Source organism: Rhinopithecus bieti, unplaced genomic scaffold (assembly GCF_001698545.2).
Source record: "Rhinopithecus bieti isolate Rb0 unplaced genomic scaffold, ASM169854v2 scaffold_13342, whole genome shotgun sequence".
NCBI lineage: Eukaryota > Metazoa > Chordata > Mammalia > Primates > Cercopithecidae > Rhinopithecus > Rhinopithecus bieti.
The window spans coordinates 557,236-573,236 of record NW_016807690.1 but is presented as its reverse complement, the minus strand read 5'-3'; the positions used below and the strand labels follow the sequence as shown (position 1 = coordinate 573,236).

The window sequence follows — 16,001 nt, the reverse complement described above, 5'->3', positions numbered from 1 at the left end:
CCTTGAGCTTAAAATGAAATTTAAAAAATAAAAAAGAAAAATAAAGATCAGAGTAGAAATAAATGAAATTGAAATAAAAAATACAAAAAAGTCATTGAAACAGTCCAGGCATGGTGACTCATGCCTGTAATCCCAGCACTTTGGGAGGCTGAGGCGGGAGGATCATGAGGTCAGGAGAACTAGACCATCCTGGCTAACACGGTGAAACCCCGTCTCTACTAAAAATACAAAAAAATTAGCTGGGCGTGGTGGCGGGAGCCTGTAGTCTCAGCTACTTGGGAGGCTGAGGCAGGAGAATGGCGTGAACCCAGGAGGCGGAGCTTGCAGTGAGCCGAGACTGTGCCACTGCAGTCCAGCCTGGGTGATAAAAAAAAAAAAAAAAAAAAAAAAAAAAAAGGAACAACAACAAAAATCAATGAAACAAAAAGTTGGTTTTTTGAAAAGTTCAACAAAATTGACAAACCTTTATCCAGATGAAGAAAAAAAGAGAGAATATCTAAATAAATATAATCAGAGGTGAAAAAGACATTACAACTGATACTACATAAATTCAAAGGAACATTACTGGCTACTATAAGCTACTGCATTCCAACAAGTTGGAAAATCTAGAAGAAATGGACAAATTCCTAGACACAATGAACCTGGTTCAAGATTGAACCAGGAAAAACATCCCAAACCTGAACAGACCAATAACAAGTAGTGAGATCAAGGCTGTAATAAAGTTTCCCAGTAAAGGAAAACCTGGGACTCAGTGGTTTCACTGTTGATTTCTACTGAACATTTAAAGAAAAACTAATACCAATCCTACTTAATTTTTTCCAAAAAATAGAGGAGGGAACATTTCCAAACTCATTCTATGAGGCCAGTATTACCCTGATACCAAAACCAGACAAAGACACATCAAAAAAAAAAAAAGAAAAAAAGAAAAAGAAAAGAAAAGAAAAGAAAACTGCAGGCCAATATCTCTGATGAACATTGGCACAAAATCCTCAATAAAATATTAGCAAACTGAATGTGACAATACATTAGAAAGGTCATTCATCATGAACAAGTGGGATTTATCCCAGGGATGCAAGTATTGTTCAATACATGCAGATCAATCAATGTGAAACATCATATCAACAGAATGAAGGACAAAAACCATGTGACCATTTCAATTGATGCTGAAAAAGCATTTGATAAAATTCAACAACTATTCATGATTTAAAACTCCTCAAAAAACTATGTATAGAAGAAACACACCTTAACATAATAAAAGCCGTATACAACCCACAGCTAATATCATACTGAACAGGGAAAAACTGAAAGCCTTTCCTCTAAGATCTGGAACATGACAAAGATGCCCATTTTCACCACTGTTATTCAATGTACTACTGGAAGTCCTAGCTAGAGCAATTAGACAAGAGAAATAAATAAAGGCATCCAAATTGGAATGGATGAAGTTCATGTTATCCTTGTTTGCAGATGACACAACCTTTTATTGGAAAAACCTAAAGACTCCACCAAAAAACTATTAGAATTGATAAATTCAGTAAAGTTGCAGGATGGAAAATCAACATCTAAAAATCAGTAGCATTTCTGTATGCCAATAGTGAACAATCTGAAAAGAAATGTTTAAAAGTAATTCCATTTACAATTGCCACAAATAAAAGTAAATACCTAGGAATTAAGCAAAGAAGTAAAAAATATCTCTATAATGAAAACTATAAAACACTGATGAAAAACATTGAAGAGGACACCAAAAAATGGAAAGATATTCCATGTTCATGGATTGGAAGAATGAATATCATTAAAATGTCCATACAACCCAAAGCAATATACGGATTCAATGCAATCCCTATCAAAATGCCAATGACATTCTTCACAGAAATAGAAAAAACAATTCTAAAATGTATGTGGAACTGCAAAAGACCCAGAATCACCAAAGCCATGCCTAGCAAAAAGAACAACACTGGAGGAAACACATTACCGGACTTCAAATTATACTACAGAGCTATAGTAACCAAAACAGCATGGTACTAGCATAAAAACAGACACATAGACTAATGAACCACAATAAAGAACCCAGAAACAAACCCACATGCCTATAGCAAACTCATTTTTGGCAAAGGTACCAAGAACATACAATGGGGAAAAGAAATTTTGTGCTGGGAAAATTGTGCTGGGAAAACTGGATATTCATATGCAGAAGAATGAAAGTAGGTCTGTATCTCTCACCATACACAAAAATAAAATGAAAATAGATTAAAGACTTAAATCTGAGACCTCAAATTATGAAACTACTACAAGAAAAAAATGAGGAAAATCTCTAGGACACTGGTCTGGGGAAAGATTTCTTCAGCAATACCCCACAAGCACAGGCAATCAATACAAACACTGACAAATGGAATAACATCAAGTTAAAAAGCACAGCAAAAGACACAATCAACAAAGTGAAGAGACAGCTCACAAAATGGGAGAAAATATTTGCAAACTACCCATCTGGCTAGGGATTAATAACCAGAATATATAAGGAGCTTAAACAACTTCATAAGTAAAAATTTAATAATCCAATCCAAAAATGGGCAAAAGATTTGAATAGACATTTCTCAAAAGAAGACATACAAATGGCAAACAGGCATGTGAAAAGATACTCAGCATCACTGATCATCGGATAAATGCAAATCAAAACTACAGTGAGATAACATCTCACTCCAGTTAAAATGGCTTATATCCAAAAGACAGGCAATAAAAATGCTGGAGAGGATGTGGAGAAAGGGAACCCTCGTCCACTGTTGGTAGGAATGTCCATTAGTACAACCACTATGGAGGACAGTTTGTAGGTTCCTCAGGAAAAAAAAAAAAAATAGAGCTACCATATGATCCAGCAATTCCACTGCTGGGTATATACCCAAAAGAAAGGAAATCACTAAATCAAAGAGATATCCGCACTCTTTTGTTTGTTGCAGCACTGTTCACAACAGCCAAGATATGGAAGAAATCTGTGTCCATCAACAGATGAATGGATAAAGAAAATGCAGTACGCAATAGAGTACTATTCAGCCATTAAAAAACAGGCCGGGCGCGGTGGCTCACGCCTGTCATCCCAGCACTTTGGGAGGCCGAGACGGGCGGATCACGAGGTCACGAGATCGAGACCATCCTGGCTAACACGGGGAAACCCCGTCTCTACTAAAAAATACAAAAAACTAGCCGGGCGAGGTGGCGGGCGCCTGTAGTCCCAGCTACTCGGAGGCTGAGGCAGGAGAATGGCGGGAACCCGGGAGGCGGAGCTTGCAGTGAGCTGAGATCCAGCCACTGCACTCCAGCCTGGGTGACAGAGCGAGGCTCCGCCTCAAAAAAAAAAAAAAAAAAAAGAATGAGGTTCTGTCACTTGCAACAACATGGATGGAACTGGAGATTATTATGTGAAGTGAAATAAGCCAGGCGCAGAAAGACAAACACCTTATTTCTCACTTACATGTGAAATTTAAAAATCAAAACAATTGAACTCATTGGCATAGAGAGTAGAAGGATGGTTAGCAGAGGCCGGGAAGGGTAACTGCGGGAGATGGGGATGGTTCATGGGTACAAACATAATAGTTACAAAGAATGAGTAAGACAAACAAGACCTACTGTTTGATGGCACAATAGGATGACTATAGTTAATAACAATTTAATTTTGCATTTTAAAATAAACAATGTAATTGGATTGTTCGTAACACGAAGGATAAATGCTTAAGGGGATGGATATCCCATTCTCTATGACATGATTATTATTCATTGCATGCCTACATCAAAACATCACATGCACACCCTAAATATATACACCTACAATGCACCCGCAAAAATTTAAAATTTCATTTATTTTAATTGAGGTTGTTCGTGTGATCTAAACAAGCATGGGAAGCGGTCAGGGGCAGACAAGAGGCACCACTGTGGAAGCGTGAAGCCAGTATTTTTCCAGACACACAGAAGTTGGTCAGAACTAGCACTGGTTTGAGGATTTATTTTTTCTTTTTCTTTCTTTTTTAATAGATACAAGGTTTCACCATGTTGCCCGGGCTGGCCTTGAACTCCTGGGCTCAAGCAATCTGCTTGCCTCAGCCTCCCAAAGTTCTGGGATTACAGATGTGAGCCACCGTGACTGGCCGGGTTTGAGGATTTCAATTACATAATGATAAAAACCTGGCTATTTGTCTTAGGTTGGACTATATCTCAGCACAAACTCAGGCTATCATGTCAGCTGCTCTGGCTGTGAGTACAGAAGCAGGCTGGCTGCCCACATGTCTGCATTCCCTGGTCACACTGCCCACTCCTGTTTTTGCTGTCTTTGGCCTTCTAGAGAATTGTCTGCTCCAAGGTTAAGTTTATCCCAGGAGATGCTTGAAAAATGCCCAGAGTCCTCAAGTGAAATAGGGACATCTATCTATTCAATCCCAACTTGACCCCTTCCTACCCACACCTCCCGGATTATATGGGCTATACCAGGAGTGTCCACTCCAGAAGTCCTATTGCCCCCCGTCCTTGGCCCAGTTGCCTGGAAACATGAGAATGTATCCACCTTTAAGCCAATGACATTCAGCCTTGTTCTAGGATTCCAGGGGTCCTACTACCTTTCTATTATTCCCCTTTCTGCTTTGTCCCATAAAGAGAAGGGAAATGTACACACCCGCAGGCTAAGCTCCACGTTCTCTCCTCCATAGATGAGCATTCCACCATCCAGAGACCCGATCTCTCCCAGGAAGTGCCTGTCAGCAGCCAGGATGCCCATGATTGAAGGACTCCTACAGAGCACACAGCAAGAGTCATTAATCTCTCCACGAGGAGCTGAGGCGAGGGGTGGGATGCTCAATGAGTATTTGGGCTGCAGAACTCTACCTAAGTCTGTTCTTATCATGAAGGCCTTCCCTAAACTCTCAGGCTGGACTAAGCGCATGCAGCTTTCCCTGGCCCACTGTGTTATCATAACCCTTCTCAAAATATATTGAAATTACATCTTTTTCATCTAGGTATCCTTACTTCATAGCCAGTTAATGCTTGAAATGGCCAAAATGTTTTCCAAAATTTTAAATATTTTGCTTGATTTTTGCCTGAAAGTCCCTAAATATCCCAAAGTGTCTGTGATTTCTTAACTGGGATGACTTATTGGGGTTTTTTCCTCCTATCCCTTGTCCTTCACTTCATCCCCTCCCCTCCTTCCATGTCACCCGAAGTACTACCACCAAAGATAAACAAAAACCATGCAGTTCATTCCTGCCTTCCCACATGCTACTCAAGTTCCCTGAACCTCCTCAGACTTACTTCACTGGGGCAGTGACATCATGCAGATCAATCCAGGCTTGTGGCAATGCATCGTAGCGGCACCAGAGTTCCCAGTTAAACCCATCAACTGCCAGTTGATACTTATCCAGTTTGAAGGTGTCAAAACGAATGTTGTCAAACACAGGAGACACAATCACGGTGCGGTCTTCCTGAATCCGAGCCAAGATTGGCTCTGCCCTAGAAGAAGAGTGTGCAGCAAGCCCAGCTTGGGTATGAGGACAAGCAGTAGGAGACAGCAGATAAAGCTGTTTCAAGCACCTTGCCCTGACATTGAGTACCTCCTCCATTTAGGCTGTGCTGGGTTGTGAGTAGAACTCTCCAGAGTCCAGAGAATCTCTGTACTTTTTGGGATAGCTGAAGCTGCTAGCAGCCAACCCGCGTCAAGAACAGGTTTGAAATTAGTACCCAAGTAGCACCCCCAGGCCATTGTGAAGCAGCCTTATCAGTATGTATATTACTCCTTGAATTTACGCTATCTCTTGGTTCTCCCTGTTTCCAAGATGATGCTTCTTTCCTGTCTGATTCTCCACATTCTCTAAAGAACATAGTTCTCTTATTTTATTATGTAATTTCAGGGCTGGGGAAACACCTTTAAAATAACCAAAGGCTAATCTCCTCATCTTTACAGTTAAAGACACAATGTCTAGTTAAGTGAAGTGACTTACTCAAATTCACAAAGTATTTGGCAAAGTCAGAGTTATGATCCAACTGTCAATACTCTCCACCATGCTACTTCTCTTAGCCAAGCAAAATGCCTCCATAAAAACATGCTCTTTTGGAGAGTCCCTTTATTTAAGGCCCGGTGCTGACCTTCCCTATGTCCACAGTATCCTGTCCTGTGTTCTGTACATGCACAATGTCTCCTCTCTGCCCTCTCCAAAAGAATCCGCCTCTTTGAGCCTTACCACCCAACATTGACTTCAATGTGAGCATCCAAGATGGCGACCACGTCTGCTGTGGCAGCTTCCCAGCCAGTGTTGCGGGCTTGAGCAAGACCTTTCCTCTCAGGATGCCGTATTATTTTCAGTAGTCCTGGATACTTCTGGTTGTAAAGCTTAATCTTCTCATCCAAGTGTACCTTTAGTTCTCCTGTCAATCAAGTGCACACCTATAGCAATTCTGAGTGCAACAATCAATGTGATACAAAAGTTTTATACTATCATATAATCGTGACTGTACTACCTCCAGCATAAAATGGGCAATTCCAAGAGTCAGCTAGAAAATAAGCAGTATTTCCCCTGCACCTGCCTGTCTTCTCCCTTTCACCTGAGGTGTAGTGTGATCATTCCTAATTTCCTTTCCCTCACAGTTAAACTATCTTAGAATGATAATACTGCTTACTACATGTCAGGCACTATTATAAGTGCTTTTTCACATTGAGAAGTTCTTGAGAGAATGAGTAGGACAGATCTAGCCCAAGGTGCACACGTTGATGGAAAACACTGCAGGAAGGCCTGGAACATCTTCATAGCTAAACTCTCAAGACTCTAGAGAATGCATAAATGACTAAAATTGTTTTGTTTTGGATATTCCCAGTTGACCTACTTAAGGACCAACTGAGACAGAATGCACAGATTAATCTCTTTGCCAGCTTCTAGCTAGTAAATTTAGCCCAAAAATTATGCAAACAAGATTCACTATTCCCAGATTGTTTTCAGGTAGTTTTCTTCCCTCTCTTTTAATAAAGTTTGTCTGTGGCTTTGTTCTTGGGCTCAGCCTACCGCCGACTTCCTCACATGTAAGAAAACAACTTTCATGCAAATCACTGAACAGTATGCAAAATATCTAACCAAATGACTCTGAGTTACTCGTTGATAAAATTTAGTTAATTCTGAAAGTATCTCATGTGGTAGGCACTACAATATCCCCCACTTTACAGATAAAGAAACTGAGGCACAAAGAGTTTTAAAAACTTTTCCAAGTCACATATCTAGTAAGTAGTATGCCCTGGATGTGAACCTATGCTGTCTTTAGCCACCAGAACACACTGTCTCAAGAACTCTGTGAGTATCTGGCTGGGTTTATTAAGTCCTCCCTCCCTCTCCTCTCCTCTCTCCCCATAGCCAAGGAATGAGATTCTTGATGGTTCCTCTCTCAAAAGAAGAGCATATTCGTGAGACCCAGAGTGATCAAGACCTGGAATCAATACCTAAGTGACTGTGGCAGTAAAATTTACCCCATTTTAGATCTGCTGCACTCAAGAGTGATTGTCTCAATTATTGAAGGTGCTAAGGAGAGCCAGTATATCTAAGGCTGTTTGCTTCCTCTGGGAGTGAGCTGGGGTAGCCAAAGTGGCCAGTCTGTACACCTACCCAGGCACTACTTTTAGTCAATAATCCACAGGAGGTGCCATTGAACCTGAATATCTAGATTCTAATTCAGTCACTACATCATTCTGTGTCACCTCCCATTGGATATGTCTGTTTCCTCAACTTAGAGAAAAGTACCATAGTGGGCATGGTGGCTCATGCCTGTAATCCCAACACTTTGGGAGCCCAAGGTAGAGGAGTGCTTGAGCCCAGGAGATTGAGACCAGCCTGGGCAACAGAGTGAGATTCTGTTTCTTTTTCAGAAAAAAAAAAATAATAAAATAAAATTCAGGAAAAGTACCAGATAGTCTGGACCCTTCCAACTCCAAATTTTATGAGCCATAGATTCTGAGTCACCTCCTGAAAAATAATATCTATCATATAGCACAAAAATTAAGGACTCCTCAATGGGTTTTCTGAAGACAACCTATGCTCCCTTCCCAGCTTTGCCCTCCTACTGGTCTCCTCCCCAAAACCTGTTATTCCAAGCTGGTCAGCTCAGGGTGCTTCTGGATTCCTCATTTTTGTTCACACCTTTCTTTCAGCACTCCCTAGTTCTCCACCCCAACCCCGTTTCCAAGTCTTCCCTCGTTTTCTCTGCTGTCTCAAATCCTATGAAGGCTTCAAGTCCCAATCCAAGTCTGCCTCCTCCAGGAACCCTTCTTAGATCATCACACCCCCCACCCCCACACCGTGCTTTCTTTCGCTGACAGTTCACTCGGTTTGTCACATTATTCTTCACACACTGAAGTATCTTTCTACAGCTGTGTCTTGCTTCATTAAGATGGAAGCTTGAACTCTCTGACATCCTCTTCCCTGCCCACTGCCTGGCACATGGTAGAAACTCAACATGTAGTTGTTGATTGTGAAATGTTCCTAAAATTAGGAAGAAAATACAGCATTCCATCTACCTTGATATAATTTTTTAAAAGCTTACACCTCATCTAACATTTGAGTGACATTTAACACGTAAGCTCAAAATATTTGAGTGACGTGAATAAGCTTAACATCTAGGGAAAGACAGAAAGGAGGCAAGCCTCTGGCACCAGGTTGTGGCATTTCAAAAGTACTGCAAATAATACTGAGATAGGCGAGGAGCAGAACACTACCTAGCATGTAATGGGAACAGGCTCTCTCCTGAGGCCTTTACACATTTTATTTAATCTCAAAAGTGGTCCTATCAGGTAGGCACCAGTATTTCCTGATGTTACAGATGCAGAAACTGAGGTGAGAAGTGGTTGAGTCACTTGCCCCCAAATTCACATGGATAGTGAGTTTCTCTTTCTGTAGACAAGATAGAGACTTCCATTTATTTTCCTGTTTAACATAAAACAGATATTTGAGTTATGCTCAGTGTGGGCTCAATTTGGCTGGTGTTTTCGTGGTTAATGACAGGGACTTTCTAGTTCCTGTCCCTGTAACATCAAAGAATGGCTGCCAGTCCCCTTTTCTGTGACCATCCAAACAAATCATCTCTGTGGAAAACCAACATGGGTTTCAGACCTAAATGAGAGGAATGTGTTATAATGGAGTGCAGTTTAGAACAATAAGAAAGCTTTGGTTTTTCTTTATGTGTCTACACTGTTTGTAATCTTGTATTTTTTTTATTTTCTTGTTCCTCAGGAAAAAGTCCTGAATTAAGTCTTATCTACACCCCATAGAACATACAGTATAGGCCATAGAGTATAGTGTTGACATTTTTTTAACAGAAAAAGATAACCTTGACACTATTCCAGCTCAATTCTTGTGTTTGCCTCATGAAGACCCTGAGTCTCAAAGAGGTGAGGCGACTTGCCTGCGGTTGTCTCAGGCAGGGAGCAGAGCCAGGGTGTCTTCAGAAGTCCAGGGCAGAGGTCTTTTTAATCATGCTCCTATTTCTGGCTCGGAAAACCAGGTGTGCAACTTGGTACCAGTCTCCGTGCTCAGAAATGAATGAAGCCAGTCTCTTTTCTTTGGGTTTCAGTGGAATTTTGCTCTAAAAATTGTACCTTCTTATTTTTTGCTTAGTTACATTGGAAGTCAAAAGAGGAAGGTATGCAAAGGATGAAGATAAGTATTGTTAGTATGGCAGAGTCTTAAAAAGAAAGTTTGAGCAGTCATTTTATTTGCTTTCTGTCCTGAGAGACAGGTTGAAAGTACAACAACCCATCCGGTACTTAAAGATCCACACAGAAGGAACATATTCTGCCTCCAATGGGCGGCCACTTCATAACGCTTCTAGTCAGGAAATTCTTCCTCACTGCTAGCCCAAACCTCTAAGTTTTTGTAACTTAATTCTACTGTCTTTTATTTCTTGCACAAAATTAATAAAACTAAGAGTCAACACTTGCTGAGAGGCCACCATGTGCAAAATGCTTTACGTAATTCATGTATTCTAAAGGGAACATAGTAGTTAGGGCTAGGGCTCTGGACTCTGAAGTTTATGGTCAAATCTCAAGTCTGTCACTTACCAGCTGTCGGATGTTGAACAAGTTCCTTGATCAGTCCATGCCTTAATTTTGTGCATCTACACAATGGGTCAAAAAGTGGTTCCTTCCTCATAGGGCTGTTGTAATGATTAAAATAGTTAACATGGCCAGGCACTGTGCTCATGCCTGTAATCCCAGCACTTTGGGAGGCCAAGGCGGGCAAACCACCTGAGGTCAGGAGTTCAAGGCCAGTTTGGCCAACATGGTGAAACCCCGTCTCTACTAAAAATACAAAACTTAGCTGGGCGTGGTGGCACATTCCTATAATCCCAGGTACTCAGGAGGCTGAGGCAGAAGAATTGGTTGAACCTGGGAGGCAGAGGTTGCAGTGAGCCAAGATCCCGCCACTGCACTCAAGCCTGGGTGACAAGAGAGAAACTCCGTCTCATAAAAAAAGGCAACGCACGTAGGGTACTTAGAACAAGCAATGTTAGCTGCCATTATGATCTCATTTAATTCTCACTATAGTTCATAAAAGAGTTATTATTATCAACATCCATATTTTGTGTACAAGAAAATCAGAACATGAAGACGTTGAGTTACCCAAGGACATAACACTTATAAGGGAGAAGCCGGGATCATGAACTCAGAAAGTGAGGACTCAGGTCCATTATCTTCTACATCTCTTCCTTGGGTGGGCTAGACACGGGGCAGGGGCACCCTGTGGGCAAGAGCTGTTGCCACTGTGAAGAGTCAGCACCCAAAGCTGTCTTTCCTCCAGGCTTCATGACCCAGGGAGAGTGGTCTGCTCTTCACAAGGAGCATCTCTAAGTCCCTTCCTGGTATCTGGAGTCCTTCTCTAGACTCCACTTCACCCCGCTCCCCCAGGCTCCTTCACTGTGCATAAGAGGGGCACAGGTAGATTTGGAGGTACACAGTCCTGCCTAACTCCCACCTCTGCCACTGGCTTGCAGTCCAATTTAAGCACACTATGTGAGCTCTCTGTGTCTCCGTGTCCTCATCCGTGTAGAGATAATTATCCTCTGTCTTGACTTTGTGAAGATTAAATGTGGCTAGCACAAACAGACCCTCAACAAATGATCTTTTTATTTTCCCTGCATGAGAAACCCAAGGGGTCCTAAACTGTAAGCCAAAACCTCTTTCCAGCCAAGCACAGGTGATAAGTGGTCATTTTTACAGTTATTCTTTGAGCACGTTGCTCACCATTTGAGCTGAAATCGTCCACCAAGATGATTTCCTTCAACAGTCGAGAGGGTGTCCGGTTGATGATACTGGTGATGGCCCGCTGTATAATGGACAGAGCTTCATTCATGAATATGAGAATGACACCGAGGGATGGGAGTTGGGAAGGATATGTCTTCTGAAGACATCTATAAGAGATCATTTTTATAACATATTATTTTTTTAAATTACTTAAACATTGCTATCCAATCTTTCCTTCCACTCTGTATGATGTTATATAGACCAATTCATCCACCCCTCAAACTCACTGGAAAGCAAAACTCTTAGTGGCTTATCACAGTAGCAAGATTTTATATTCGTTTATCCAAAATTCTCCCGTTATGGGGATAAAATCTTTTTTTATTAATCTTTACCAGATGTTTCCATTTGAACATTCAACATACTTCAAAAGGAATTCCTATTCCTCTTCTACACCCGGATTAGTTTCCTTGCTGGCCGCCTTCTTCCTGTCATTGCCACAGCCCTTTTCCCATGTTCTCAGACCCCAGTCACCTTTGACACACCCTCTACTTCACCACCAGACACAGGTGGCAAACTAGCCTGTATTTACTAAATGCTTACCATATGCTAGGCACTGGTTTACCCTTTTTATCGCTTTATTGGGGTTAAATTGCTATACAAAAACTGCAGATATGCATGCACCCACAATATCGTAATCAAGGTAATAAATGTATCTATCAGCTCCAAAAGATTTTTTCTATATGTTTGCCCATGTTTAGTTTGTTATTGAGTTTTGTAAGCATTCTTTATATATTCTAGACTTCTTATCAGACATATGGTTTGCAAATATTTTCTCCCACTCCATGGGCAGCCTTTTCACTTTCTTGATAGTGTTATTTCAAGAAAAAACAAAGTTAGTTTTGATAAAGTTCAACTTTTCAATCTTGTTTCACCTATGCTTTTGGTGTCATACCTATGAAACTCTTGCCAACCCCTATCGCCCAAGATTTGCTGTCATTTTTTTCTAAGTGTTTTATAGTTTTATCTCTTATATTTACATCTATGACCATTTTGTGTTAATATTTGTATATGGTGTGATGAGGGGTCCAACTTTATTATTTTGCATCTAGATATCCACTTGTCTCAGCACCCATTTGTTGAACAGACTATTCTCTCTCCCATTGCATTGTCTTGGCACCCCTGTCAAGAATCGGTTGATCATAAATTTAAGTGTATATTTTTTCCCCCATGTAAAAGGACAGAGGTAGCTAAAGTTGGGTATTTTCATTCCACCATGGAGAAAGCTAAAGCAGGCTGGAGTTGATTGTTCCCCTTCTCCCAGCTAAGTTAGTGCCTTGGTCCATTTTGTGCAGCTGGGACTGGGTAACTTAACAATGAACAGAAATTTATTGGCTCCTGGTTCTGGAGGCGAGTAAGTCTAATATCAAGGTGCTGGCCTCTGGTGAGGGGCTTCATGCTGCATTATAACATGGCAGAAGGTATCCCATGGCAGAAGGAGCAAAGAGAAGATGAAAAGAACAAGAGCCCAGTCCCACAATAACAAGCCCCCTCTTGTGATAATGACGGGGTAAGAGCATTCGCTCATTCACCAGAGCAGAGCCCTCACAACCTAAACACTTCTTCAGTGTCCCACCTCCCAATACTGTTGCAACGGCAAATACATTTTCACGTGAGTTTCAGAGAAGACAAACATTCAAACCACAGCAGTTAGGCTATCATACAACTCCAGCAGGTTGGGCTCTGGTAAAATAGCTTCTCTTTCGGGCAGACCTTGTTAAGAAGAACAGAATAATCTGGCATATTTCAAAATGATTCCTTTTCACCTCTTCCCTTCCCCCTCCCAGAGGCAGGAGGAGGTTTTTCTCTGATATTTACTGTGAGGATCTGGTAGAGGTCTGGGGGGTAAAATGTACACAAGTGTAGGAGCCCCTGTGACTGGGTCTCCCCGGAGTGTTTAATTCTCAGACTTGTCCACGATTCATCAATTGACAGTTCAGGTTTTCCTATCCTCGCACGGGTTCCCACGGTTTCTGCTCTGGTAAGGTTGTGATTCTCTGTATCTACCTGTCTGTCTGTCCAATTTTGGGGGCAGCAGTTTGCCCTGCAATGTCACTTCCCTATAAGAGCTGAGAAGAGTTTATTTTTCCCTTTTTTCAGCTTTTTACTTGCTGTTAGGATACAGTGGGGACCTCTAAGCTCCTTAAAAGCCAGGCCAGAAAATGAAAGTCAAACTCTTCATTTTTATTACTGTACTTCTCAGTTTTAGAATGATCATTTGGCATCTTTTTATAAGTCTTTATTGGTAGTTTCTCTTTGATGAGACGTTGTCATTATAACTTTCCTTTAATGCTTTAGACATGGCTAACTTTAGTTCTTTGAATATATGTATAATGATGTCTTTTTTTTTTTTTTTTTTTTTTTTTTTTTTTTTTAGAGACGGAGTCTTGCTCTGTAGCCCGGGCTGGAGTGCAGTGGCCGGATCTCAGCTCACTGCAAGCTCCGCCTCCCGGGTTTCCGCCATTCTCCTGTCTCAGCCTCCCGAGTAGCTGGGACTACAGGCGCCCGCCACCTCGCCCGGCTAGTTTTTTGTATTTTTTAGTAGAGACAGCGTTTCACCATGTTAGCCAGGATGGTCTCGATCTCCTGACCTCGTGATCCGCCCGTCTCGGCCTCCCAAAGTGCTGGGATTACAGGCTTGAGCCAATGATGTCTTTGAAGTCATTATCAGATAAGTCCAATATCTGGGCCCCTTCTAAAGTTTGTTGCTTTGTTTTCTCTTGTGCAGGAGTTATTACTCTTTCCTGTATCTTTGTATGTCTCATAATTTCTTGTTAAAAACGTATCATTTTAGACAAAGTATCTAGTAACTCTGTATATAACCCAGGAGTAAATGGGTAAATGTCATTGTAATTTGCTTGGTTGTTTATTTATTCAATTGGTAACTTAGTTAAACTAATTTGCAAGGTCTACAAAATCTATTTCTCCTGCAGTGTTCAGGCTTTAATGCTCATGATCTTGATCTTCTTCTTTTTTTTTTTTTTTTTTTTTTTTTTTTTTTCTTGTTTTTCTCTTTTAGCCTGGCTACCTAGGGGCTGCTTCTGGGTCATCACAAGCCACTTATTCATCAGAGATTGGATTTAAAGCTCCTTGGTTGATTAGATTCCTGAACATAGGTGGCATGGAGGCTGCAATCACAGTTCAGGGAGTTTACATTTTGACCTACATACTGGTAGCTTGGATTTTTTTCTGTGATAACTCCTGAGAGAGCACAGCCTTAGGTATGCACGTAGTCTTCCAGATTCCCAGGGATGTGCATGATTTTATTTTTAATCCTGGCTTCCTAGTTGTTGCCTCTGAGTCAGAGCAGTTCACTGTTCAAGCAGTATTTGTTCAGAGGTTGGGCTTCAGTCCCCAGTGCCGGTGAGGATTCAGCTGTTTGCTGATGGATCTGTGTTCTGGTTGGCAAATGATTTTCAGTCTTCCCCTCATTCTACTCTTGCTGTTCCTGAGCAGGTTCAGCCTGGGGCTTGCACACAAACTTCTAGACAACCCAGAGATAACTGTGATCTAAGGAGGGCTCTTCTTGGCAATGGTTTTCCCTGATTCTTCCTGTTAAATTTCTGGTTGTTCTGTCATTTTGCTTGTTGCCACCAGTATTATGGAGCTATGAGCAGACTTTTTTTAATTTTCTCTACCAAGATCTCTATTGCTTCAAACAACATCATTGGGCTGGACTTCTTTATCCTCTGTTCTAAATAAGGTCAGTCCCTTAAATATAGCTAGGGAGGTTTTCATCCTGCCTTTCCTCCTGAATAGAACTTCTGCACCACTGCACAGGAGCTGGAGGTGGAGACAGAAGCCCTTCTAGAATGACAACTTGCTCTACAGGTAGACATGGGCTGGGGGAAAGGAGGTGGCAGCCCCAGGAGCTCCTGGTCTTCCTAGCTTGTGCATTCTGGTATGGAAGTTCCACTCTGACAGCAAGTTGGGGAAGGAGCAACTGGAGCCCAGTGTTCTTGGACTCATGCACCTGGAGTTGAAATTTCACCCTACGAGTAGAGGCAAAATAAAAGAAGGGAGTCACAATTGTCTCTCTCAATCACCTCCACTAGAAATACAACTTTTGCATTCCTAGTGGAGGAAGGAGAAGGTGTGAAATGTGGGTGGCCTGTCCTTCCTGGGGTGATACCAAGGACCTATGTATGCTAGGACCTGCAGGGACAGGGAGCCCCCTTCTTGACCACAGCCACCAGAGCAGAAAACCTTGTGAAGTTTCCATAAGACAGTGCTGAGGGTGGGTGGGGGAACAAGCCATGGCTCCAATGCCACAGACTCCTGCTCTTCTGAAGGCTATTTAGTAGATTTTCTTGAAAGAATGTTTTTCCATTTGCATATTTCCTTAGAACAGTTTGTTAAAAAATTTAAATAATTATGATTTTTTTCCCAGTTAAATAGTTGTTTTGCTAGGGAAAGAAAATGTTGCACTCAACACTTTGCCATTCTGGAAGGAAGCCTCAATCCACACATTTTTTAAAGACTTAAAGTAGTTGCCAACCTACAAATCCAGATTTCTTGTCTCTCTGACAAAGCAAATATTTATCTCACTGCAACCACTTTTCCAGGAGATAGCCCCTGCTCTGTCCAGAGCCAGGGTTGATGCAGTTACTCACAGTGTAGCTTGCTGTTCACCCATTCACCATCGCCCTCACCCAAAATGCTCACAACATGTATGTTGGCAGGCATTTGAATTGCAGCC

The 16,001-nt window shown here is 41.6% G+C and overlaps 1 protein-coding gene across 1 annotated transcript in view; it reads right to left on the bottom strand.

Moving 5' to 3' along the window:
• GALNT8 (polypeptide N-acetylgalactosaminyltransferase 8) overlaps positions 1–16,001 on the bottom strand; it is a 58,225-nt gene that overhangs the window by 24,116 nt on the left and 18,108 nt on the right. Inside the window, exons 3-6 of the mRNA XM_017883317.1 lie at positions 11,246–11,412; positions 6,210–6,393; positions 5,284–5,481; positions 4,652–4,766 (exon numbers count right to left, since the gene is read on the bottom strand). Coding sequence (XP_017738806.1) covers positions 4,652–4,766; positions 5,284–5,481; positions 6,210–6,393; positions 11,246–11,412 — 664 coding nt within the window. The remainder of the gene's footprint in view (positions 1–4,651; positions 4,767–5,283; positions 5,482–6,209; positions 6,394–11,245; positions 11,413–16,001) is intronic.